General features: G+C 40.1%; 1 protein-coding gene across 2 annotated transcripts in view; it reads right to left on the bottom strand.

Annotated features, from left to right (window-relative positions):
- Nucleotides 1–25,428, bottom strand: part of LOC121328102 (pyridoxal kinase-like) — a 145,924-nt gene that overhangs the window by 69,226 nt on the left and 51,270 nt on the right. For both annotated transcript variants that reach the window (XM_041272591.1, XM_041272590.1), the window contains one exon: nucleotides 18,938–19,023. In XM_041272591.1, the coding sequence (XP_041128525.1) occupies nucleotides 18,938–19,023 (86 nt within the window). The remainder of the gene's footprint in view (nucleotides 1–18,937; nucleotides 19,024–25,428) is intronic.

Raw genomic sequence — 25,428 nt, forward strand, 5'->3', positions numbered from 1 at the left:
ATGAAAAACATATAGAATACAGGTTAAAGAAGTAAAGGGAAAGGCCTGTTAAAAACTAGTTATTTGCTTGTTAATCACGTTGACTTTAGTTATTCCATATGAAACAAATGCAAAGTAAATGCTATGAACATGGTCCCCATGTCATCTCCAGTGCAGTAATGCAGTGCAGCGTTATCAATACTCAATAATTGATACTCAAAAAAATTGGTTTTCAAAGTCTGCTGAGACATTCCAACAATGCAGTTTTCCAAGACAACACATTTATCTGTTTATTATTTTCGAATAGAACTTGTAAATCATAAATGTCTTCCATAATCTTGAAAACATTTTTAAACGCTTTTACTTTATTTACAAGCATGCTCTCATTAACATTATTGCCAATGTGCTGCTCCTAAATCATCACACAGTATATTGAAAACTGCACGAATTCATAAATATTTACCTTTATGCTTGCTTAATGATAGCATGGATGAAATCGACCTTTATGCTTACCCCCCTTCCCCCCCTCCCCCGCGCCAGACTTTTTATGTCATTGAGAAACGTCTCATTTGGAGAAACCCATTTATCATATTAAACATGCAAAAAAACTGGAGGCAAGGCAGACGAGCCCGCCTCGTCCTGCCGCAGAGACTTCAGCCGTCGATCAGGGTATTGTGCACAATACTCATTAAATGTTTTCCTCTTGCGCCCCATTTTCAAATCAAGCTAGTAACTGTCACTGTATATACCTGTAATAGCAAAAGCTTATCTACACCTTAACCTGTTAATTCCAAAGTAGGCGCTTTGCTAGGTAGCAGGCAATGAAAGTGCACAGTCGGTCTTGACGATTGGCAGTCATTTAAACGAATGAGAGCATTCCAGCGCTGCTTCGGCCACAAGATCTGTCAGGACAGGATGAAACGACTGACTGTGAAACTACACTAGCCTGAGTTGATTGACAGCGACCCCTAACCATTCAGAGCGGAACGGAGACAGGACAGACAGCAAGTATAAAAACGACACAAACTAGAGATGATTTCTTAAATTGTTATTTTTGGTAAGAAAGAAAGAGGTTTTACTGACATTTACCCTGTATAAATTTATTACAATCAAACTCTGATTTTTTGGAAATTTGATGCTTACGAGCTTTACCAATTAAAATTTAAAAGTAGCAAGCCTACACATCATTGTGAATGGGATCTGTGAAGTACTTGTACATATCAATGAACGGAACCTATCAGTTCTAAATTCCCTATCCACATTCCACACCATACTCCTATTAGCCCCTTTCCCGCGCATAAATTCATAAGCATTAATAAAAACACTGCATATAGCAGCTAGCTTTCTTACAACCATTTTGTTTTGTAAATAATAAAACAAAATTCTAACTCGCCTTGGATTGGGTGAGCAGATTTTCAAAGCTCAAAACTGGGACACACTGTTAAATAATTGACAAGACTAATTACAATTTAAATATATTTTAATAATACATTAAATCATTAAAAATACAGTTACATTTTGGCATTTTTCTTTCTTTACTCACTGCGTCTATTTATTGATGATGTTAATGTGGTTTAACCTAGTGGATTCGGATGATTGCAACCTCTCGCTGCTCTGTCTGGGCTGAATCCCGCCAGAACTGAACAGCTACAAAATGACTATTACATAGAATTGTAGATTCATATTGAATATATGAAAATGCATGGCGCACTGAGGTACAAGCACGCACAGCTGTGTTAATCCCTTTTAAAAATAATGTTCTCGATTACCCTAGTACATTCTTTTTTTAAATTTGATTTTGCTTTAACTGCAGGTGCCATAGACTAAAAGCGGGTGTTCACATTATTTTAACAAAAGGGAGTGTGTCTGGCTACAAGAAGTGGCTGAAAACTGGGACTTTTTCAAGATTTTGAGTAAAATGTCAGGACAACCATTGGAGTACTAACATTTTTTTTTTTCCCCAGTTCTAACTAAAGCGGACAGCTAAGCTCTTTACTGGTTACCAAAAAACCCTTGTTATACAAACAAGCGTCACACAGTGCCTTTCTTTTTGCTCTGACCACACAGGCTTCACACAGACAGCCTCTCACTCCAACACCCTTCTCATAAGGTGTGTCTACACTGGCACAATTATTCCGGATCGAGAGAATAGAGGATGGATTCAGGTCATTTTTTTCCTAGTGTAAACGCTACTGAGCACGTTTTGGAATCCGTCCTCTTATCATCGCAAATGTTGAGTTCGAAATGTTCCTAGAAATCCGAATTGACACATAATTTTTGCTTGGGACGTCCGTGCGAGGATGAGAACTAGCAGCAGTGTAGTGGACAGAGTGGTTCATATTGTTCTTTGGGCAGGAGGGATTCTAGTCACTTTTTTAAGTGTAAAGGCGCTGAGGATGTATTCTGGAAAGATGGCAGAATACCCAGCGGGCACTGCATGCTAACCAGCAACGCCATCACAGTGCTGCCTTTTCATTTAGGCACTGGAATTGAAAGCGGAAACACAAGCAAATTTAAACTCCAACTCCAACTCGTAGCATCTAAAAAAGTAAGTGTAACACATTCTATATTTTTTATATTAAGTATTGATAATATGTTTGAGGTCCACTGTTTACACCGGAGATATTTTCAAATGATGGCGCTCGTTTATGTCGTCATTACAGCAGGATGTGAGTTTTTTTTTTTTTTCTCCTGAAAGTATGCATGCTCAGAGTGTGCTCCTGTGAGAAGTACCCCCCGCTGTTTCAAGCAAGTTTAAACGCACCGTTCAGATACAGACTTTCCCAGAATCTTATCAGAAAGATTTCGGAACACTAGTTTAACACACTTATACTGAGAACACAGGCCTGCTCTCATGCCATGTGGCCACATTTCAGGCAAGGATTCGTTAAGGCAGGATACCTTTTTTCCTGCCAACCAACACTCACACCAGTGCATGCACACACTCATCTTTCTTCTCCATTTCCCCACCTTGCTACACTACATAAGTATGTTACTTTATCACAGCTATTAGTTTAATAGAAAAAAAACAACAGATTGATAAAAACATGGTTTTCCTTCAGCAAAAGAGGCAAATGTCAGGAATCAAGTTACTATGGGGGGGGGGGGTCGATTCCTTTAACTTTCTCCAAATAGTTTTATTTCCAAATTTCCTTTTTAACATGTTTTAAGCCCAAAGGTATGTTAAGCCTTTGCACACTTTTGTCAGACCAGGTCCGACATTAGTATTTTCCCTTTCAGTCCGATGTTGGACCCTATCCGACATCATCAAAAAGATGTAAAGTACAGGTCTCCAGTTGTTTTTTCTCCAGAAAAAGCAGAAAAAGCAGATAAACATTGCTAAGGGAGCTAAAACCAATTCCAAAATGTTTTTCCAATATTACAACAGCAAGAGAACATTCAAAGAGGAGATTAAATGTTTAAGAGATACAAATGGCAAAATCGTAGAGGAAGAAAAAAAAATAGCAAATATGTTAAATGATTACTTTTCACAAGTTTTTACAAAGGAAGATACTGACAACATGCCCCACATGTCATCCAGTTCCTATCCAGTTTTAAATAACTTTAGCATAACTGAGGCAGAAGTGTTAAAGGGACTAGGAGCTCTTAAAATAAACAAATCCCCTGGGCCGGATGAGATCCTCCCAGTAGTACTCAAAGAAATGAAAGAAGTAATTTACAAACCGCTAACCAAGATCATGCAGCAGTCTCTTGACACAGGGGTGGTACCGACAGACTGGAAAATTGCAAACGTAATACCGATCCACAAAAAGGGAAACAAAACTGAACCAGGTAACTACAGACCAGTAAGCCTGACTTCTATTATATGCAAACTTATGGAAACTATAATAAGATCCAAAATGGAAAATTACCTATATGGTAACAGGGTACTGGGAGACAGTCAACATGGTTTTAGGAAAGGGAGATCGTGCCTAACTAACTTGCTTGATTTTTTTGAGGATGCAACATCCATAATGGATAATTGCAAAGCATATGACATGGTTTATTTAGATTTCCAGAAAGCTTTTGACAAAGTCCCGCACAAAAGATTAATTCTCAAACTGAACGCAGTTGGGATTCAAGGAAACACATGTACATGGATTAGGGAGTGGTTAACATGTAGAAAACAGAAAGTACTGATTAGAGGAAAAACCTCAGAATGGAGTGTGGTAACCAGCGGTGTACCACAGGGATCAGTATTAGGTCCTCTGCTATTCCTAATCTACATTAATGATTTAGATTCTGGTATAGTAAGCAAACTTGTTAAATTTGCAGACGACACAAAAGTAGGAGGAGTGGCAAACACTGTTGCAGCAGCAAAGGTCATTCAAAATGATCTAGACAAGATTCAGAACTGGGCAGACACATGGCAAATGACATTTAATAGAGAAAAGTGTAAGGTACTGCATGCAGGAAATAAAAATGTACATTATAAATATCATATGGGAGATATTGAAATTGGAGAAGGAATCTATGAAAAAGACCTAGGAGTTTTTGTTGACTCAGAAATGTCTTCATCTAGGCAATGTGGGGAAGCTATAAAAAAGGCTAACAAGATGCTTGGATACATTGTGAAAAGTGTTGAATTTAAATCAAGGGAAGTAATGTTAAAACTGTACAATGCACTAGTAAGACCTCATCTTGAATATTGTGTTCAGTTCTGGTCACCTCGCTACAAAAAAGATATTGCTGCTCTAGAAAGAGTGCAAAGAAGAGCGACCAGAATTATTCCGGGCTTAAAAGGCATGTCATATGCAGACAGGCTAAAAGAATTGAATCTGTTCAGTCTTGAACAAAGAAGACTACGTGGCGACCTAATTCAAGCATTCAAAATTCTAAAAGGTATTGACAGTGTCGACCCAAGGGACTTTTTCAGCCTGAAAAAAGAAACAAGGACCAGGGGTCACAAATGGAGTTTAGAAAAAGGGGCATTCAGAACAGAAAATAGGAGACACTTTTTTACACAGAGAATTGTGAGGGTCTGGAATCAACTCCCCAGTAATGTTGTTGAAGCTGACACCCTGGGATCCTTCAAGAAGCTGCTTGATGAGATTTTGGGATCAATAAGCTACTAACAACCAAACGAGCAAGATGGGCCGAATGGCCTCCTCTCGTTTGTAAACTTTCTTATGTTCTTATGTTCTAGAGAAAGCCTTTCAATGGCTGAGTGAGACTGATAGGAGCCAAATGAAGCTGAAAAAAAGGCATATGTGAAAGCCCCATGCACCACAGAGATAGCACAAACATAAACAAAGGAGATAGCTGCTTCTGCATCCAGCGCTCAAAGAATATCCCAGACATTTGCATAGCTTTTTGAGATGTTATAGTAATAAAATAATGACTTGGATTGCATTATTGAGGAGTTTGGTGATAAAACGAGTGATCAGGAGAGGATTTATCAGTATGCACGTTTATAAAGAGGTACCCAGTATGTGAAAAATACAGCAAACAAGGGGTGGGGCTTGGCTGGAAATGCAGCACTGATGTCCTTTTGCAATTCTATGCCTTTTAAACCTGTTTTACTCTGAATAAAATACATATTTTAATCAGTGCATGTAAAATAAACAGCATGTGTGAAAATAAATTGGACCTGACGCGCCTGACAAGCGCTGAATAAATGGACCTCTAAGGGTTAAGGAAGATTAAATAGTATTCCTTTCATATGTAAAAAGTGACAACATTTAACTTGATCAGAAAAAGAATACGATTTAATCATATTACACCTTGATCCATGTCTCAGCCTATACTGTGGACTCAAAAAAAATAAACTCCAGCCAAGATCAGCAAAGAAATTAGTTTTGTAAAATGCGTATGTATGTAATTGGTATCTACAGATTGTCAGACGATGCTTTCTCGTACTCATTGATTGGTCTTAAAAAATGGAATATGCAGGAAATTTCATCATGCAATTAACATTCTGAATATGTTCCTTTCCTTTTTAAGTGATGTTAAGCATGTTAAAGGGGAATTTGGAAATTCAACTATTCAGGAAATTCAACTTAAAGGGTTTATCTACGTAAATTACTATTTGCCATACTTCAGAAGGAAATTCCTGTTTTTGCAACCAGGGCAGTTTATAAACAAAACTCAGAAAAGCTGATTAGTGGGCTTCAATTATTGCTCACAGTCAAAAGACTATTTAACACATTTCATCATCTTTAATATTAACAGTTTAAAAGTAGAAAGTGGCTGAAAAAAAAACCCTGTATCTATGAATAACAGCACACTAATAGTCCAAGCAGAGACTGCAATAGAATAAATATACAGAACAAATACCATGTCATATTAAATGGTATACAGTGCCGAGAAAAAGTTTATGAACCCCAAAGATAATTTTATGGAAATTCCATAGTTTTACCATGATAGCCTTCTTGAATCAAAACCAGTCTTTTCTTAAATATCCAACAGGGTTTATATTAACCAGTTCCATGTCTTCTGAAATCAAAATGATGTATGAATTAGACAAATAACACTATGTAACACAATTTTTGTTCCTGGGTAGTAAGTGTTATTTCCTAATTGCTTATGCCTCAAAAGTATAGAAAATGGCTATTATTCCCCACAAACTTTGCTTTTGTGACCAGGACAGTGATATTTCAAAATATCACTATTTCCAATGGGAAAATGGGCAAATGTGTGTCTTTTCGTTCACATAAAGTCAGAAAAAAACAATATATGAATCCAAATTAACATGTATTTATACTAAAGTAATACAAAGATGACTACAAAAGATTTAGAAGTGAGTTGTTTTTCGAGATTTACAATTATACTGTATTTACTGTATTTATACTGCGCTGGGGATACCATATCAAGGCTGATCCTCAGAGCCAGCATTGCATGATAATATAAATATAAGTTTATATAAAATAATGTTAATTAGAATTAATATAGATTTAAAGATATAAGTGATGTCACATATAGAACACCATTACATCATGTAGGAATAAATCATGGATTTGAATATAAACAATAACAAGTAGTTGTCATGCTGTCAAACACCTATAAATACCTCCAATGTTTTGATTGAAACACAGGCTCCCTTGAGAAAGATATGTACAGCATATCGAAACGTTGGGCATGGGGCTCTTTGAGCTATAGTTAGTATATATATAAAATCACAAAACTGTACCTAATACTATAACTTAAAGTTGAACTAAAATACAGGCATACAAGCTAGTCTTGGCAATTCTTAATCTAGAAACTAAGTAGAAAGGCATTCAACCTTAGCCACTCAGCCAAGATAAAAAAATAAGCTTTTTACCACTACAGATTATTATGCTAAGGATACAAAAATGTAAACTAAAGAACACAATTCAGTCAGTGATATCAGGTCAATGTTATGGCTTACTCACATATGTAACTTGGTGTAAGTGGCACTCTTGCACTTAGCTTCTAGCGTTTTCCTAGATAAATTTGGGCGGAACTCTATGTGAACTTTATGCACAATGCTGAATATTCGCTCTGTCTCAGCATTACTGTGGGGTACTATCAATATGGTTAGCATCACCATAGCCAACAATGCAAACTTTGGTTGGCCTGTTGCAAGATTCAAGATCCTCCCTATCTTGTACCAGGAATCATCTGCCGTCTGACTGAAGAATATCTTCAGGAATGTTCTGTACTTGGTACGCAACAAACTCATTTTCCAAATGATCCAGCCTATCAACTGAGACCAAATCAAATCATCTGACAAAATACATCACAGTTTCAAATTTGACAATCGCCCTCTGACTGATGTCAGCCACTTCTGCATGTTTTAAGAGTTCCTCATGCACTGGCAATTTGCTGGCGTAATACTCTCTGACAGTTAAAAAATATATATTTCTCATCTTTTGAGAGCTTACCTCCCTCCTTGCAATCATCTAAGTACTGTCTGGTTTTGGTACCAATCACCAGATTGTCACTTATCTGTCCCTCTGATTCTTTCTATCCCTTACATTAATTGTGAATGTAGACCTCACACTAGTGATTGCTGCAAACTTAATGAATTTGCTGAGAAGGACTAAATACAAGGAATCCAGTTCTCATTTTAGAACCTGAATAAATGGCTCTTCTCTCTGCAGAAGTGCATTTAAGCCCTCAAAACATGGTGAGGATACCTGGAGAAACAGACAGGTCAGCTTCACTAGGAGGTTTTCTAGGCTGTGCTGTATTCTACAGAACCTGGTGTCTGGCTTGCAAACTGCTATTGTAGGTTTAAACCTCTCTTCTTGCTAACAACTATCTTCTCCTTCAGCCTTTCTGAAAAACAAGCAATAGATAGATTTTCTAAGTCTATAGTTATGTATCTTATACTTCCATCCTTGCTATACAATACTTATATTTTATTATTTTATACTGTAATGTTAATTTTGACATTTAATCATTAGTAATGTAGTGTTAGTTTGCATTAATTGTAATATTGTTGACCTTTGTAATACTAGAAAAATACATATAGACTGTACTGTGAGTGCAAATATTAAAATACAATACAGCTAAAATGTAATTTCACAAAAAAACAGAAGCTACTATTTAAAAAAAAAAAAAATTAGTACAGAAAAAAAACAGAAGCTACTATTTAAAAAAAAAAAAAATTAGTACAAATACTCTTGTAAAAAAAATAAAATAAATAAATCTTCCATTATAATAGGCATGACTGTACTATACAGATTAAATGGTACCTTTATTAGTTACAGAAGACACCTTACCAGCCTTCAATTTCACACTGCCAGTGTCAGTGAACAATTCACTTGAAGTCACAACTGGGCCCACATTCCAATAATTGAAAGCAAATTACCATTTTAAAACGTTTTCACATACAAAAGTACAATTGTCTAAAAAATTTTTTAAATTAAAAAAAAAAAAAAAAAAAATCACAAAATGCATTTTCTAATTAAATTAAGAACTAATTACTTGTTTTCAATGTGCACAAATACACACCAAACGAACAGGGCATTTTGAAAATAAATCTAATCTGGCTAGCACAAAATAGTTACACATACTTTTACTAGCTACTGCCACTGCAGAGGATGGCTTGCATGGATGCCCTTTGGCTGGCTCACTAGACTTGGCTTTATTAACTAAAAAACACTGTTTTAAAATTATATGATGCAGTATAATGAAAGCATAGTATAGGTCTATACCTATGTTTACTTTGCAGAATTCCACTAGTGCTGGCCACTGCTGCAGCAATCTATCAATACACTTACCCAGGCTGAGCCACCTACAATAATTCACGGAAAAAGGAAGAAATCGCTGTTATTTAAAAAAAAAATCTAATTGGACATTTACTATGGTATCACACTGCGCTGCTAGGCACTGCAACCAAACTATTTTAATAATTTATCGACACATTAAAATCAGAAACAGTAGTGTGGCCGCCCTCACTTTTTCTTAGTGAGGAGTGGTTTCTGCCTTGCTACTCTGCCACGAATCCCATTTTTGCCCAGTGTCTTTCTGATGATGGAGTCATGAACACTGACCTTAGCCGAGGCGAGAGAGACCTGCATATCCCTGAATGTTGTTCTAGGGTTCTTTGTGACTTCCTGGACGATTTTACACCTTGCTCTTGGAGAGATTTTGGCATGACGGCCACTCCTGGCAGGATTCACTATTGTCCCAAACTTTCGAACCGTCCTCGCCGTGCACTTCACCCCAGCTGCCATTTGCCATTGTTTTTGTAGGTGACTTCAAGTCATCCTACGGTTGCTGAGTGACATCCGAATGAGTTGGCGGTCATCCCGGTCAGTGGAGAGTCATTTTCGCCCTCTGCCGGTCTGTAGCTTTGTTGTCCCCAATGTGTGCTGCTTGACCTTGTTCTTATGAACCGCCGTCTTTGAAATTTTAAGGATGGAAACAACCCGACGCTCACTGTATCCCTCTGCCAGTAAAGCCAGAATTGAACCCTTCTTTTCCTCACTCAAAACTTTCCTTTTCAACTCTTTGGGCATGGTCAATAGTTATTTTTTGATTCCGATAATTTTGAGGTACTGCTAGCACTGTTTTGCCATCCAGCTGGTCCTATTGCAAGAGGATAGTGATGATCACAGGAGTGGTTTTTATGCTTTTCCTCATTAAATAAGATTTGGTTCAGGTGATCCCCTAATCAGTATCTCATTCAGTAGAATGAGGTGTGCCTGTGTTGGAATTCAACAGACACTGGAATGGAATGGCTGCCATACATGTAGAGATGCTGATTTAAGAAAAATTTGCAGTGGTCTCTTAATTTTTTCCAGAGCTAAAATTATATATATTATAGATATATACTATATATATATATATTATATATATATATATTCTCTGAGCTGTTCGAGGTGACCGAGCTGTTCGAGGTGGTCTGTGTTGGTCACTTAACTTATTCTTAAGCACAAACCTGGTGTTCACGTTTCAGAATCTTCCTTGCTTCAGTGCCACATGTTCTGGCACTGTTTCAACTACTTGTGCCACTTGTCACTTTTGCCTAGATAGTAATATATGTCTATCAGAGTTTGTCAATTTTTGCTGGTAATCTCTTTGCAGCCGACTGGGCTGTAATGTGAATTAAATGACAGCGACAACCCTGTACATGGACAGAATTGTTCTCCATTTGTACAAAAGCAGCTACGCTTTTATGTACACTGCATTATCTGCTCCAAATGCAATGCCATTTTTCCATGCTATTTCAAATGACTTCAATACTGTATCCACAGTCAAAGATATTTTCTCCAGTTGCCGATATACCCTTGCATGATGGTAAAGCAAGCAGCTGCGTTACCACTTTACCAATTTCTTCACTGAAGTAACGTATTACAACTGGGTACAACAGTGTCTCGATGCCACTACTGCTATTGGTTGCAATGGCAAAAAAGTAACTTCTCAAAACCGAGGCCTGTTCAGTAGCTGAAACAGATGCTAAAGTTTCAGCGATTGCTGTCGTTTTGCTCCTCGCACAGCCATACTTGGAAGCAATTTTACTATCAGGAAAAGCCACTTTCACAAGTGGGCCTATGTGAGCTGCAACGGCAATTGGTAAATTGTGCTCTAAAATGAAGTTTGTAAAAAAAGTCGCTGCTTTAATCACGTCATTTTCGCCATCTGTTTTAAAAAAAACATCCAATGATCTATTTTCCTGCGCTCTCCGTGCATTTCTCTCGTGTTTTGAGGTTCTGATGTGTTCATCAAGATCATTTATTCCCCCATGCTTGACACTTAAATCGCACCAGCAGTACTCACAACAAGCATGATGTTCTGAAATCTTACCTTTTTTTTATTTTTATGAATGTATACTTCTACTTTGACCCGTTGTGCATTCAGCAGTCTTTTTTGTGTTGCCATTTCTTTTATTAAAACATTGAATGCAAAAGTTACCGGCGCTAATATTTTACCATTTGCTTGCTGCCGAGGTGCTAATTTTTTTTTTTTAATATATCTTGGCCATCCAATCACCGATCTTGTTTGTTTTTTTTCATTGTGACAAAGCCTATGCCACGGTGTACGTCCCACTGTAATTGGTCTCGGGTACAATATGTTTTTTTTTTTTTTTTTTTTAAAACACAAGGCAATCACAGCGCATGAATCAGATGCGAACAAACCCCAAAATACAAAAATGGGAACGCAGAAATTCACGCCATCATTAACACAGAAGCACAAAAACAAAAACAACAAAACAAAACAGAAGCGCCCTTCTTGTTGCACTAACGCGAGTCTAATTAAAAAAAAACATAGCTTTTTTAACTTAGCCCATATCACCGTAGCATAGCCTCAAAGCCCTAGCTGCTACGGCCAAACTGTAGCAGTTGGCCTCTCTGTCATCGTCTAGAAAAGGTCACAAAACAATTTCTAAGGTTTTAGGGCTCCACCAATCCACTGTCAGACAGTCTATAAATGGAGAAAGTTCAAGACCACAATCACCCTACCAAAATCTTTCCAAGAACAAACCGGAAAATCATCAAGGAGGTCACAAAGAACCCCAGAGTAACATCCAAGGATCTGCAGGCCTCCCTCTTCTTGGCTAATGTGAGTGTTCATGACTCAACTATCAGAAAAAGTCTGAATAAGAATGGTGTTCATGAAAGGATAGCCAGGAGGAAACCACTGCTCTCTAAAAAGAACATTGCTACCTGTCTGACGTTTGCCAAAGAACATATAGATGATCCACAACAATGTTCTCTGGACAGACGAGTCAAAGGTAGAACTTTTTCCTCAATGAGAAACGTTAAGTTTGCCTAAAACCAAGCACGTTCGAACAGAAGAACTTCATCCCAACCGTCAAACATGGTGGTGGGAGTGTGATGGTTTGGGGCTTCTTTGCTGCCTCAGGACCTGGATGGCTTGCAATTATTGATACAACCACAAATTCTGCATTGCATAAGAAGATTCTAGAGGAAAATGTCAGGCCATCCATCCGTGAAAACTGCAGGGTTTTATGCAGGTGACCATCTCCCGATTAGCAACAAAATAATCACCTAATTAATTTGGAAGATGGACACTTTCTGCACAAGATTTTTTTTGGATAATACCTGCAGAGGACAAGCTGCCAAAACTTGTCTCTGCAAAAATACACACACATACACAGACACGTCTCTCACTGTCAAACACAATAAATAATAAATAAACAAACACAAAATAACACAGGGGTAGAGGGGGAGACCCCGTTCTAAAATTAAACAAACAAACAATGTACAGGGCTCCTCGCCCCGTCACATATACCCCCCCTTGTGCAAAGCACACTTGGCCCCAATGGCCACCTCCCCTTTTACTCTCAAAGTTCCGGAAGAGGGGGAGCAAGGTGTCCATGGTGGCGGCCATGGTGGGAGGTCCTTCACCCCCCACTCCTTCATGGCTGGCAGCTCCCTCTTCTGCTGAATGCTGACTAATCAACTGACTAACTGTAGCCTGTCTGCTACTCTGCACAATTTGTTTCATCAATGAGTCGTTTATGACCACTGGCCTGCCGTTGGCTGGATGTCCTTTGGGTGGTGGACCATTCTTGATACACAAGGGAAACTTGAGCGTGAAAAACCCAGCAGCGTTGCAGTTCTTGACACACTCAAACCTTTTGTCTTACCCATTAACCCTCTGAATGGCACACATACACAATCTATGTCTCAATTGTGTCAAGGCTTAAAAATCCTTCTTCAACCTGTCTCCCCTACATCTAACTGATTGAAGTGGATTGTTACATCAATAAGGGATCATAGCTTTCACCTCGATTCACCTCGTCTATTTCATGGAAAGAGCAGGTGTTCCTAATGTTTTGTAAACTTAGTGTGTATATATATATATATATATATACATATATATTATTTAATATACTATATGTGTATATATATATATATATATATATATATATATATATATATATATATATATATATATATATATATATATAGTGAAAGATCCTTTGCACTCACACGGTTCATTGCCCCTTTAAGACAGACCCAGGACATCAGAAATGGAATTTAAAGCGCTTGCGCACTATTTTTAATAAACACAAAAAGGAAACAAACAAAACACAAAATAAACACCTAGCTCCCACTGGAGCACTAACTATACAGTCAGGATTGCCCTAACTAACACCCTGGACAGCTAAGCTGTTTACCGGTACACCAACAACACAAAATCACACAGTTTATCTCAGTACCTTCTCTGACTGCTCGGAACCAGAGCACACTTTCTGTTCCTACCCCTCAGCAGCCCCGATCAGACTGACTGCATTCTTTAAATACCCTGCACCTGGCTCCAATTTACAATTAACACCAGGTGCAGGGGATTACTAAACAATAAAACAATTAACCCATTAACACCCAAATGTGCACTCTTACATGTTTTCTGCAGGGAAGGATTTTAACCCCCTCCCTGCCATCTTACACATCCTCCCCCCCAAGTGTGCAACACTGATCGGCCATTCCAAGGCCACCCCCTCCCCTAAAACATAACCACCCACACTCAAGTCCACAAATGTCCATTTCCGCCCCCTTCCACGGGCAGGCTTGAGGGTGGGCTGGTCCTTCCGGCGCTTCTAGGAAGGGACCGTGAACCGGCGACAAGGGACCCCACCGGGATGACAGGACCGACCGGGGAACAGGAGGATGCAGCAGTGGGCAGAGATCTTCACCTGGGGACCGGCGCAGCGATGTCCGATCACCCAGGGGAAGCGAAGCAGCGAACAGGGGGAGCATCAGTGACATCTGCCAGCAGCCCAGCGAAGTCTGGGTGCTTGGGAAGAGCGGAGCAGGGAACCAGGGGCAGAGCTGTGGCCAATGTTGCAGACTCCTGGGTTCCAGGTCCAGCGCAGGAAGGTCTAGGAAGACCGGCAGGGTGTCCAGGAGCAAGGGGCAAGGGACCGCACCTGGCAGTGCCGAACTGGTTCGCTGGGGTGATGGAAGTGGGCACCTCACCTCCTACTCTTTGTTTGTTGCTTCTCCCTCTCTGGGCTCTGGGAGCGGCGGCTCCTCCTCTCTGGGCTCTGGGAGCGGCGGCTCCTCCTCTCTGGGCTCTGGGAGCGGCGGCTCCTCCCTCTCTGGCTCTGGGAGCGGCGAGCTCCTCCCCTCTGGGCTCTGGGAGCGGCGGCTCCTCCCTCTCCGGGCTCTGGGAGCGGCGGCTCCTCCTCTCTGGGCTCTGGGAGCGGCGGCTCCTCCTCTCTGGGCTCTGGGAGCGGCGGCTCCTCCCCTCTGGGCTCTGGGAGCGGCGGCTCCTCCCCCTCTGGGCTCTGGGAGCGGCGGCTCCTCCCTCTCTGGGCTCTGGGAGCGGCGGCTCCTCCCTCTCTGGGCTCTGGGAGCGGCGGCTCCTCCTCTCTGGGCTCTGGGAGCGGCGGCTCCTCCTCTCTGGGCTCTGGGAGCGGCGGGGATTCTCTCTCAGGTGCTGGAGACAGGGCCTGCCCCAACTTTTGGAGCAGCAGCTCCAGCTCCGTCGGATCCCGCTCCGGCAGCCCTAGTGCCAATCTCCATCTCTTATTCTGCTCCAACTGAGCAGCGGTATTCCGGTTGATCCTGGAGATCAACTGTTCAATGCTTTCCACTTCTAGGGTCAGAGGTGTCTACACTTTCTGACGCCATATGTGAAAGATTCACGCCACTCACACGGTTCGTTGCCCCTTTAAGACAGACTCAGGACATCAGAAATGGAATTTAAAGCGCTTGCGCTCTATTTTTAATAAACACAAAAAGGAAACAAACAAAACACAAAATAAACACCTAGCTCCCACTGGAGCACTAACTATACAGTCAGGATCACCCTAACTAATACCCTGGACAGCTAAGCTGTTTACCGGTACACCAACAACACAAAATCACACAGTTTATCTCAGTACCTTCTCTGACTGCTCGGAACCAGAGCACACTTTCTGTTCCTACCCCTCAGCAGCCCCGAACAGACTGGCTGCATTCTTTAAATACCCTGCACCTGGCTCCAATTTACAATTAACACCAGGTGCAGGGGATTACTAAACAATAAAACAATTAACCCATTAACACCCAAATGTGCACTCTTACATGTTTTCTGCAGGGAAGGATTTTAACCCCCTCCCTGCCATCTTACACATCCTCCCCCCCAAGTGTGCAACACTGATCGGCCATTCCAAGGCCACCCCCTCCCCTAAAACATAACCACCCACACTCAAGTCCACAAAGGTCCATTTCCGCCCCCTTCCACGGGCAGGCTTGAGGGTGGGTTGGTTCTTCCGGCGCTTCTAGGAAGGGACCGTGAAACGGCGACACGGGACCCCATCGGGATGACAGGACCGACCGGGGAACAGGAGGATGCAGCAGTGGGCAGAGATCTTCACCTGGGGACCGGCGCAGCGATGTCCGATCACCCAGGGGAAGCGAAGCAGCGAACAGGGGGAGCATCAGTGACATCTGCCAGCAGCCCAGCGAAGTCTGGGTGCTTGGGAAGAGCGGAGCAGGGAACCAGGGGCAGAGCTGTGGCCAATGTTGCAGACTCCTGGGTTCCAGGTCCAGCGCAGGAAGGTCTAGGAAGACCGGCAGGGTGTCCAGGAGCAAGGGGCAAGGGACCGCACCTGGCAGTGCCGAACTGGTTCGCTGGGGTGATGGAAGTGGGCACCTCACCTCCTACTCTTTGTTTGTTGCTTCTCCCTCTCTGGGCTCTGGGAGCGGCGGCTCCTCCTCTCTGGGCTCTGGGAGCGGCGGCTCCTCCTCTCTGGGCTCTGGGAGCGGCGGCTCCTCCTCTCTGGGCTCTGGGAGCGGCGGCTCCTCCCCTCTGGGCTCTGGGAGCGGCGGCTCCTCCCTCTCCGGGCTCTAGGAGTGGCGGCTCCTCCTCTCTGGGCTCTGGGAGCGGCGGCTCCTCCTCTCTGGGCTCTGGGAGCGGCGGCTCCTCCCCTCTGGGCTCTGGGAGCGGCGGCTCCTCCCTCTCCGGGCTCTGGGAGTGGCGGCTCCTCCTCTCTGGGCTCTGGGAGCGGCGGCTCCTCCTCTCTGGGCTCTGGGAGCGGCGGCTCCTCCTCTCTGGGCTCTGGGAGCGGCGGGGATTCTCTCTCAGGTGCTGGAGACAGGGCCTGCCCCAACTTTTGGAGCAGCAGCTCCAGCTCCGTCGGATCCCGCTCCGGCAGCCCTAGTGCCAATCTCCATCTCTTATTCTGCTCCAACTGAGCAGCGGTATTCCGGTTGATCCTGGAGATCAACTGTTCAATGCTTTCCACTTCTAGGGTCAGAGGTGTCTACACTTTCTGACGCCATATGTGAAAGATTCACGCCACTCACACGGTTCGTTGCCCCTTTAAGACAGACTCAGGACATCAGAAATGGAATTTAAAGGCTTGCGCTCTATTTTTAATAAACACAAAAAGGAAACAAACAAAACACAAAATAAACACCTAGCTCCCACTGGAGCACTAACTATACAGTCAGGATCACCCTAACTAATACCCTGGACAGCTAAGCTGTTTACCGGTACACCAACAACACAAAATCACACAGTTTATCTCAGTACCTTCTCTGACTGCTCGGAACCAGAGCACACTTTCTGTTCCTACCCCTCAGCAGCCCCGAACAGACTGGCTGCATTCTTTAAATACCCTGCACCTGGCTCCAATTTACAATTAACACCAGGTGCAGGGGATTACTAAACAATAAAACAATTAACCCATTAACACCCAAATGTGCATTCTTACATGTTTTCTGCAGGGAAGGATTTTAACCCCCCTCCCTGCCATCTTACTAATATATATATATATATATATACAGGAAGGGCCTGGTTTGTGGATTGCACACTGGAGGGCAGGATAGAGATAGAGAGAGATAGAACAAGATAGAAAGTGGAAGTCAAAGAGAGAAGTTGAAGTTTCTTAAGCAGAATAGGGACTAGATTTGCAACAGTATGCAATAAAATAGAATCTGTGAATTTGATATTACTGCATTGCTAATGTGTAATGTAATAACTATACTTGTTGTGTAGAAATAAAAATTGCAAAGACAACAAGATAATTTAATCACAAAAAAGTTCTGAGAGTAAAAGATTCCACTCTGAATATCACCATGAGTCTCTGCAGTCACGTTTAATATGATATTGAAAATAAAATATGAATATAAAACCCCCACAGCTTCCCCCCTAGCTTGGAGGTTATTCACAATATTTCCATACTGTCCCGTTTAAGGACTTAAAAATCTGGTCACCTTATTTATGATTCATCCAATCAATAAAAACACCAGCTGCCCAAGCATTTTTGTTTTCTGCGATTTCATGAAGTTGTTGACTTGTTAGATCTTTGTGTCTCTTGCTGTTTACTTATATATGTATTTATTTATTTCCAACTCAGGTTTTGCTACTTGTAATTCTAGCTACTGGTCTACTGTCATGCCTCCGAAAAGATCATAGTTGACAAAAGCAATATCATTCATTTTTAAAAAGAACTTCAGAAGACCTCTCACAACAATGTAAGTATATTTATTGCAAGTTTAATATGTTATGTATTGATAATTTATGAGTTGAACTTCGCTTCAGCAATATAAATTCCACGGTTAATTGTACTATTTAACTGCATAGTAAAAGATCCTCATCAGGCAAACAGCGTGCAGCACCCAAACATTCCGTTTTATAAGCTGCAATAATCAACATGTGAGGTAATAAAGCAGTAATGTTTCTACATCAACATTGGCTTCAACCTTGCAACATATATCAGTTCAAAAGAAACCAGGCACTCCCACATGGAACTTTGACTGCTCTAGAAGTTCTACAAAGCTTCCCTTGTACTGTGCTGTGGTCTTAATCTATACTGTCTCCAATCCCGTTCTCCACACCCAACACACAACCCCGAGTGATCTATACTGGAACTTCTAAAAATAATAAATAAGCTGCAGCATTTAACTAATAAAGCAATACATTCAATGCTGATATTAGACACAAATATGTTAAACTCAGGTAGGACTATCTGAAGTCCTGAGATCTCCCATTGAGATATCTACTTCTAGCACACACAGGCAGTAATTTGATTAGTTAGTATAATTGGGGAACTGCAGATTTAGCAACACTATAGATTTAGAGCTCAACCTTCTGATTACAGTTACTGTGTCTGACCAGACTTCAAGCAATAAACAACAAACAGTAAACAGGCACCAATAAGAAGCAGCTTTAACAATCTAATCTATAATTTGGTAGCAGTATACAAATAAAAAATGGAAGATTTTCATCTAAATAAAATGGGAACCAGGATTATATTTTCTTATGCTTGAAAATGCAACAATATAGGCTTGGTCATTTTCACTTTAAAATCATACTTTACCACAAAGTTACCACAAGAGGAATTCTCATCACTGTAGCGAAAAGGTTACAACTTACAGATCAGTCTTTGTTTTTGGTTGCTTACCTCAAGAGCCACAAGTGGGTAATCAAATGTTCTATATTGAGCACTCAAAAGCAGAAATAGACCAGCAAGAGCAGTAAGTGTTACATCAGCAAAACAATAACTGGTGAAATTTAGGATGGTTTCATTACATTCTACTAAATATTTATTGGGCTTCCATAAAATGAATATTCCCCATATACTTACTCAGCCTCAAACTGGTTTGGAGTAATGATATCCGCCACTGGAACAACCTTCTCTTTGTAAACTGGATGGAGATTCTCTGGAACGTACTACAAAAAATAAAAAGACACTCGATTGAACAGGGCAAAAAGAGGGGTACACTACCTAAGACATGTGTGGACATGTGCTCGCCACACACTAAATATGTCCCTGTGGCAATGTTGCCCACCCCTGTGTTTATTTCAGTGTTATATGTTGCATGTTGTGTGTTAATGTTGGTGTATAGTCATTGATACACGGGATATAAATGGGTCCGTGGAACATGAGTTGTTTAAAATGTATATTTGTATTTAGGCACGAGGATTGTACAGTACTTCACGTGCAGGTAAATTGTAATAATATGTGAGCAAGGGGAATTGCAATTTATTAATTCACATGCAGTTGTACCGTGACTCCAGCTGAATGATTGATTAGCAATCGAGTCTCTGTACAGCTGCATGTTTTCACTCACTCGGGGTTGTGCGTTGGGTGTGGAGAACGGGATTGGAGACAGAGTTTATAATAATAACAATAGTTAAATATCACTTTAATATAACTACTAACAACCAAACGAGCAAGATGGGCCGAATGGCCTCCTCTCGTTTGTAAACTTTCTTATGTTCTTAACTCACCGTGTTTGTTTGTCTGTTAGTCCACTGTTTGTTTAACTGTTTGTCTGTTTTGTTTCATCTCTCTATTTTGGCTAAAGTGCCATGTCCCTTGTTTTTTTGTCTTTACAACCCTTTATTTTCTGTTTGTTTCATTATTCAACTCTGAGCGAAACCAATCGCAGCTTCACCAAACTCCACCGCTCTGTTGTTTATTTCCTGGTTCCTAAGTTTCTGGTCTGATGTCACCTACTACAGCCGTCTTTCTGACAGTCCCACAAAATTATTATGAGACATCATATTAAGAAACCATAAATAATGTAATTCATTCAGCCAAACATTAGCCAAAAATGATTGTCCAATAAAAGAGTAAATGATGTGGAAATGCTGGGAAACGTTCCAATTTAAATATTGCATTGTTGTCAGTATTTTCTAATACTTAAAGAGTAAGTAGCTTGAAATAAAATGTTTTTAGTTTTTAAGCAGCATTAAGCCCAGGGAAGACAGGCGTGGCGTATCACACCACGCGAGGTATTTTGCCTCCTGTATCACTTCACTGACATTGCTTTCATGTTGGACAGATTAGCACAGGACGATACCGCTAGTCCCACGGTGACGCTGAATCCAGAGCGGTGCCATCGGCGGATTAACCAATCACAGCTGACAACACGACTGCCAGGAAAAATCATGAATGAAACTGTTGTCTACGGAGGTGTCCAAGCACCCTAAGTGTTTGATCCCTCTCACATTTCATAAAAGGACAGCCCATCCCCTCTGATAAGCATCCTTCCTGACATTTTTTTTTTTATTATTATTTCTGTAGTTCACTATTATTTTTAATTAATAACTGGAAACATATGTATTTTCTAACACTAGTAGTAGGCTACTTGCTGTCAACAATGTAGCATATTGTTTAATACTTTGCTAAGCTCAGATTGCTCATTTCATACACCTGCATATAAATGACAGAAAAACAACGCTGAAAATAAACCAGTGTTTATATTTTGTAGATTATATGGGGGCATTACAGCTATGGACAAAAGTTTTGCATCACGCCCTATAGAATTAATAATGTTACGTTGATATATTGAAATTACATATTGCTGTAGTTTTCCAAAAATTGAAAAATGTGACATTTCGAAGTCTAACATGAAATACTGTACTACTATCGCAGTCGTACTACTAAAGTCGTAGACTTTTGAGATACCATTTTGTAGTTTTTTAGATTGCATGATGTTAAATAAAATATAGAAATTATGTTCATATAGGTTTGTTTTTTTAAGTATGTCTGCATCCTAACATTCTACTAGGTGATGCAAAACTTTTGCCCATATATGTAAATTATATTCGAGTACATAGCCTATGGTGCGGTCCTGACAGCTACTGTACCATGCAGTGCATACCGCTCCTGTGTGTCCGGGTGAAGACTATCGGTACCACAACGTGAAAATGCCCAGCGGTGCCGCGTCGCACCTGTCTGTATCGTGCTTTACACTGAAATTCTAATGAGCAGTATCATGCTATGGTTAGTGGAAACAGTACACTGATTGGCACACACAAAGCCCGTTTGCGTGAGGCACACGGGCAACAGGGAACTCTTTACCTGATTGTATTATTCATTTGACATTTTAGACCGTTGCTTTCAGGGTTGTTGTTTTTTTTTTTTTTGGACTGATTCATTTTTAAATAATTGTAGCTGTAATTGTAACCTTCACAGGTTATCCTTGTAAAATGTTCCTCTCAGTAGTTTTAAAAATGCATTTCATTTTATATTTCATATCATTTTAAATTAGAGATGAGTTTAGAACATGGGAAAACAAAAGAGAGTTATCATAGGTTTGGCTGGGGGTCCCCTCCTGCTCACTGAGAACCTTCCTGGTGAAGGACAAGACCAGTGTGGCTGGACCTCGAAGGTTGGGAAGTGAACATCACTTCCCCCCCAAAAGAGGACCGCCGGCTCCCCGCAGTTGCACCACCAATGCAAAGAAATAGAGATTAATTATTATTATTATACAGCTCTAGTCAAAAGTTTGCACCCCTTAATTGAAATGTATAATTTCTAGAAATTTCTTGAAAACAAAGAATTTTAGGAAAAATCTTTTGTAGCAAAACTTTTGCTTTTGTGGATGAGGAAAAAAGTTACAAAAAATAGATTGCTTTATTTCAGCAATTTTTTTGCAAAACTCCAAAAATGCTAATTGAAAAGTATTCATACCCTGACAAGGAAAATTAAATTAATAGCTGGTTGAGGCACCTTTAGCAATAATAACTATTATTATTAAGCAATTAGGATATTTGTCAATGAGCTTTTGGCATGATTCTTTAGTGATTTCTGACCATTCTTCAACACAAAATTATTCCAGCTCATTCAGATTCTGAGGACTTATTTTTGTGCTTAGGCTTCATCAACTCATAGCAAAGATTCTCAACCAAATTTAGATCGGGAATTCCAGAACCTTGATTTTATTTTTCTTTAGCTATTCTGAAGTACATTTTGATGTGTGCTTTGGATAGTTGTTGTGTTGGAACGTAAAGTTGCACTTTAAACCAAGGTTTTTAGTGGACAGTTTCTGATGATTGGCCAATATCGTTTGGTATGCTATGGAATCCGTTGTACCATGTACTGGAAATAAATGTCCTGTGCCATTAGAAGAAAAACAGCCTCACAGAAGGATATTACAACCTCCATGCTTGACAGTAGGTATGGTGTTCTTTTCTTTGTACACCTCACCCGACTTTCTCTAAACGTAACGACTATCAGCATGATCAAATAGCTTGATTTCTGTTTCATCACTCCACAAAACCTTTGACCAGAACTCATATCCATCATTGAAATGCTGTTGTGCAAACCTTAATCGATTGTCCTTGTGACTTTTTCTAAGAGTGGCCTTTTCCTTGGCCTGCGACCATTGAGACCTTCACTATGCAATACTCAACCTATGGTTGAAATGGAAACCTCAGTCCCACTTGCAGCCAAGTCACTTTGAATATCTTTGGCAGTCAATCTCAGATTGTTATTAACCTTCCTCACAATAATTCTGTTTGTTCTTGGTGAAATAACTTTTCTTCCAGACTGAGGGAGAGTTGTGACAGTACCATGAGTCTTGTACTTCTTAATAACAGAAACAATAGTTGAAATTGGGATACTCAAATGCTTGAAAATCGTCTCGTATCCTTCTCCAGTTGTATGACAATAAATAATTGTCTGCCTAAGGTCTTCAGATAGCACTTTACTTTTTCCCATACTGACTTATTAGTAATGACTAAGGCCCTGTGAAAATAGCGATTTCATGGGCTGTGCAGAAATCGTGAAATTAGTTCAATACCATGATTTTTACAGTATTCTTAAGAAATAAAAATAATTTAATAATTATTTGTATTGCATACAAAAAAATAACATTAACAAAACTGTACAGCTCTGCTATGTGCCTGTGTGTAATATTTGTCATGCACATAGCGCTGTGCAGTGATTATGTCATGTCACTTTGCAATCTAAGCGGGAAATTAAAATACTACACACTGTAAACAATAAAATGGATGTCTCTAAAAAAGCTAAAAATGTGTCTGCAGCAGATCACATAAAGCAGTATCCAGCAGGAGTTTTACACAGCGATGGAGGTAAGCTCTTGCTCTGTATGTCCTGCAACATTACTGTAGATCACTGCCAAAACTCCTCTATTGACAGGCATTTAGATACACCCTTAAGAGAAAGGCAGAAATCCAGAGCAGTACTGCGACAAAAAATAGTGACTTCCATATTCCAAAAGTCCACTTAATCAATTCTGACCTGACAGAGGCATTTCTTTGTGTAACTATCCCTTTTGAAAAATCGGACCAAAAGTTACGGAAATTCTTCATGATTACTTTTGAATTGGCATTTTTGGAGTTTTGCAAAAAAATGTCTAAAATAAATCTTGTAACTTTTTTTCCTCATCCACAAAAGCAAAACTTTTGCTACAAAATTTTTTCATAAAACGCTTTGTTTTTGAGAAATTTCTAAAAATGATAAATTTCCATTGGGCTATGTAAACAACTGTGTGTGTGTGTGTGCATGCATATATATATATATATATATATATATATATATATATATATACACACACACACACACACACACACACACACACACACACACACACACACACACACACACACACACACACAGTGCCTTGAAAAAGTATTCAGCCTCCAACCCTTTTTTTCACTTTTAAGAGTCTCAGATTCAGAATTTGAAATATATTAAATTCAGATTTTTTCCCACTGATCTACAAAGCCTTGAGCACCATGTCAAATCAAAAGAAAAAAATCCAAAAGCTTTCAACAATTTACTAAAAATGAAAAACAGAAATTATCAGATTAAAAAAGTATTCATACCCTTTGTAATTGCAAGCCTAAATTTGCTCAGGTGCAATATAACTGAACGCAGCTGGGATTCAAAAAAACACATGTACATGGATTAGGGAATGGTTAACATGTAGAAAACAGAAAGTTCTGATTAGAGCAGAAACCTCAGAATGGATTGAGGTAACCAGGGGAGTACCAAATGGATCAGTATTAGGTCCTCTGCTATTCCTAATCTACATTAATGATTTAGTCTCTGGTATAGTAAGCAAACTTGTTACATTCGCAGACGACATAAAAATAGGAGGAGTGGCAAACACTGTTGCAGCAGCAAAGGTCATTCAAAATGATCTAGACAAGATTCAGAACTGGGCAGACACATGGCAAATGACATTTAATAGAGAAAAGTGTAAGGTACTGCATGCAGGAAATAAAAATGTGCATTATAAATATCATATGGGAGATACTGAAATTGAAGAAGGAATCTATGAAAAAGACCTAGGAGTTTTTGTTGACTCAGAAATGTCTTCATCTAGACAATGTGGGGAAGCTATAAAAAAGGCCAACAAGACGCTCGGATATATTGTGAAAAGTGTTGAATTTAAATCAAGGGAAGTAATGTAAAACTGTACAATGCATTAGTAAGAATATTGAATATTGTGTTCAGTTCTGGTCACCTCGCTACAAAAAGGATATTGCTGCTCTAGAAAGAGTGCAAAGAAGAGTGACCAGAATTATTCCGGGCTTAAAAGGCATGTCATATGCAGACAGGCTAAAAGAATTGAATCTATTCAGTCTTGAACAAAGAAGACTACACAGCAACCTAATTCAAGCATTAAAATTCAAAAAGATATTGACAATGTCGACCCAAGGGACTTTTTCGACCTGAAAAAAGAAACAAGGACCAGGGGTCACAAATGGAGATTAGACAAAGGGGCATTCAGAACAGAAACTAGGAGGCACTTTTTTATAAAGAGAATCGTGAGGGTTTCAAAACCAACTCTCCAGTAATGTTGTTGAAGCTGACACCCTGGGATCCTTCAAGAAGCTGTTTGATGAGATTCTGGGATCAATAAGCTACTAACAACTAAACAAGCAAGATAAGCTGAATGGCTTCCTCTCGTTTGTAAACTTTCTTATGTTCTTATATTACCTCAACATGTCACACAATTTGTTGATGGACTCCACCTGTGTAAGAAATTAGTGGACCACCTGCTTTAAATTAATCTGTGAGGATAAATACCAGTCTCTCTGTATGGTTCCACAGTATGACTTTCAAAAGAAAGAATCAAAGTGAAGACGAAAGAGCATTCTAAGCAAGTTAGGATGTGATTATAGAGAAGCACAAATCTGGGGAAGGGTACAAAACCATTTCAAAGGCATTGAACATACCTCGGAGCAGTGCCGTCTATTGTACAGAAGTGGGAAAAATGTGAAACTGCCTAGTTCATGATTCAACAATCACCAAGGCATTCCACAAAAAGGGCCTTTATGGGAGAGTGGCAAGGAAGAAGCCCTGGCTGAAAA

Source organism: Polyodon spathula, chromosome 15, assembly GCF_017654505.1.
Source record: "Polyodon spathula isolate WHYD16114869_AA chromosome 15, ASM1765450v1, whole genome shotgun sequence".
Classification (NCBI taxonomy): domain Eukaryota; kingdom Metazoa; phylum Chordata; class Actinopteri; order Acipenseriformes; family Polyodontidae; genus Polyodon; species Polyodon spathula.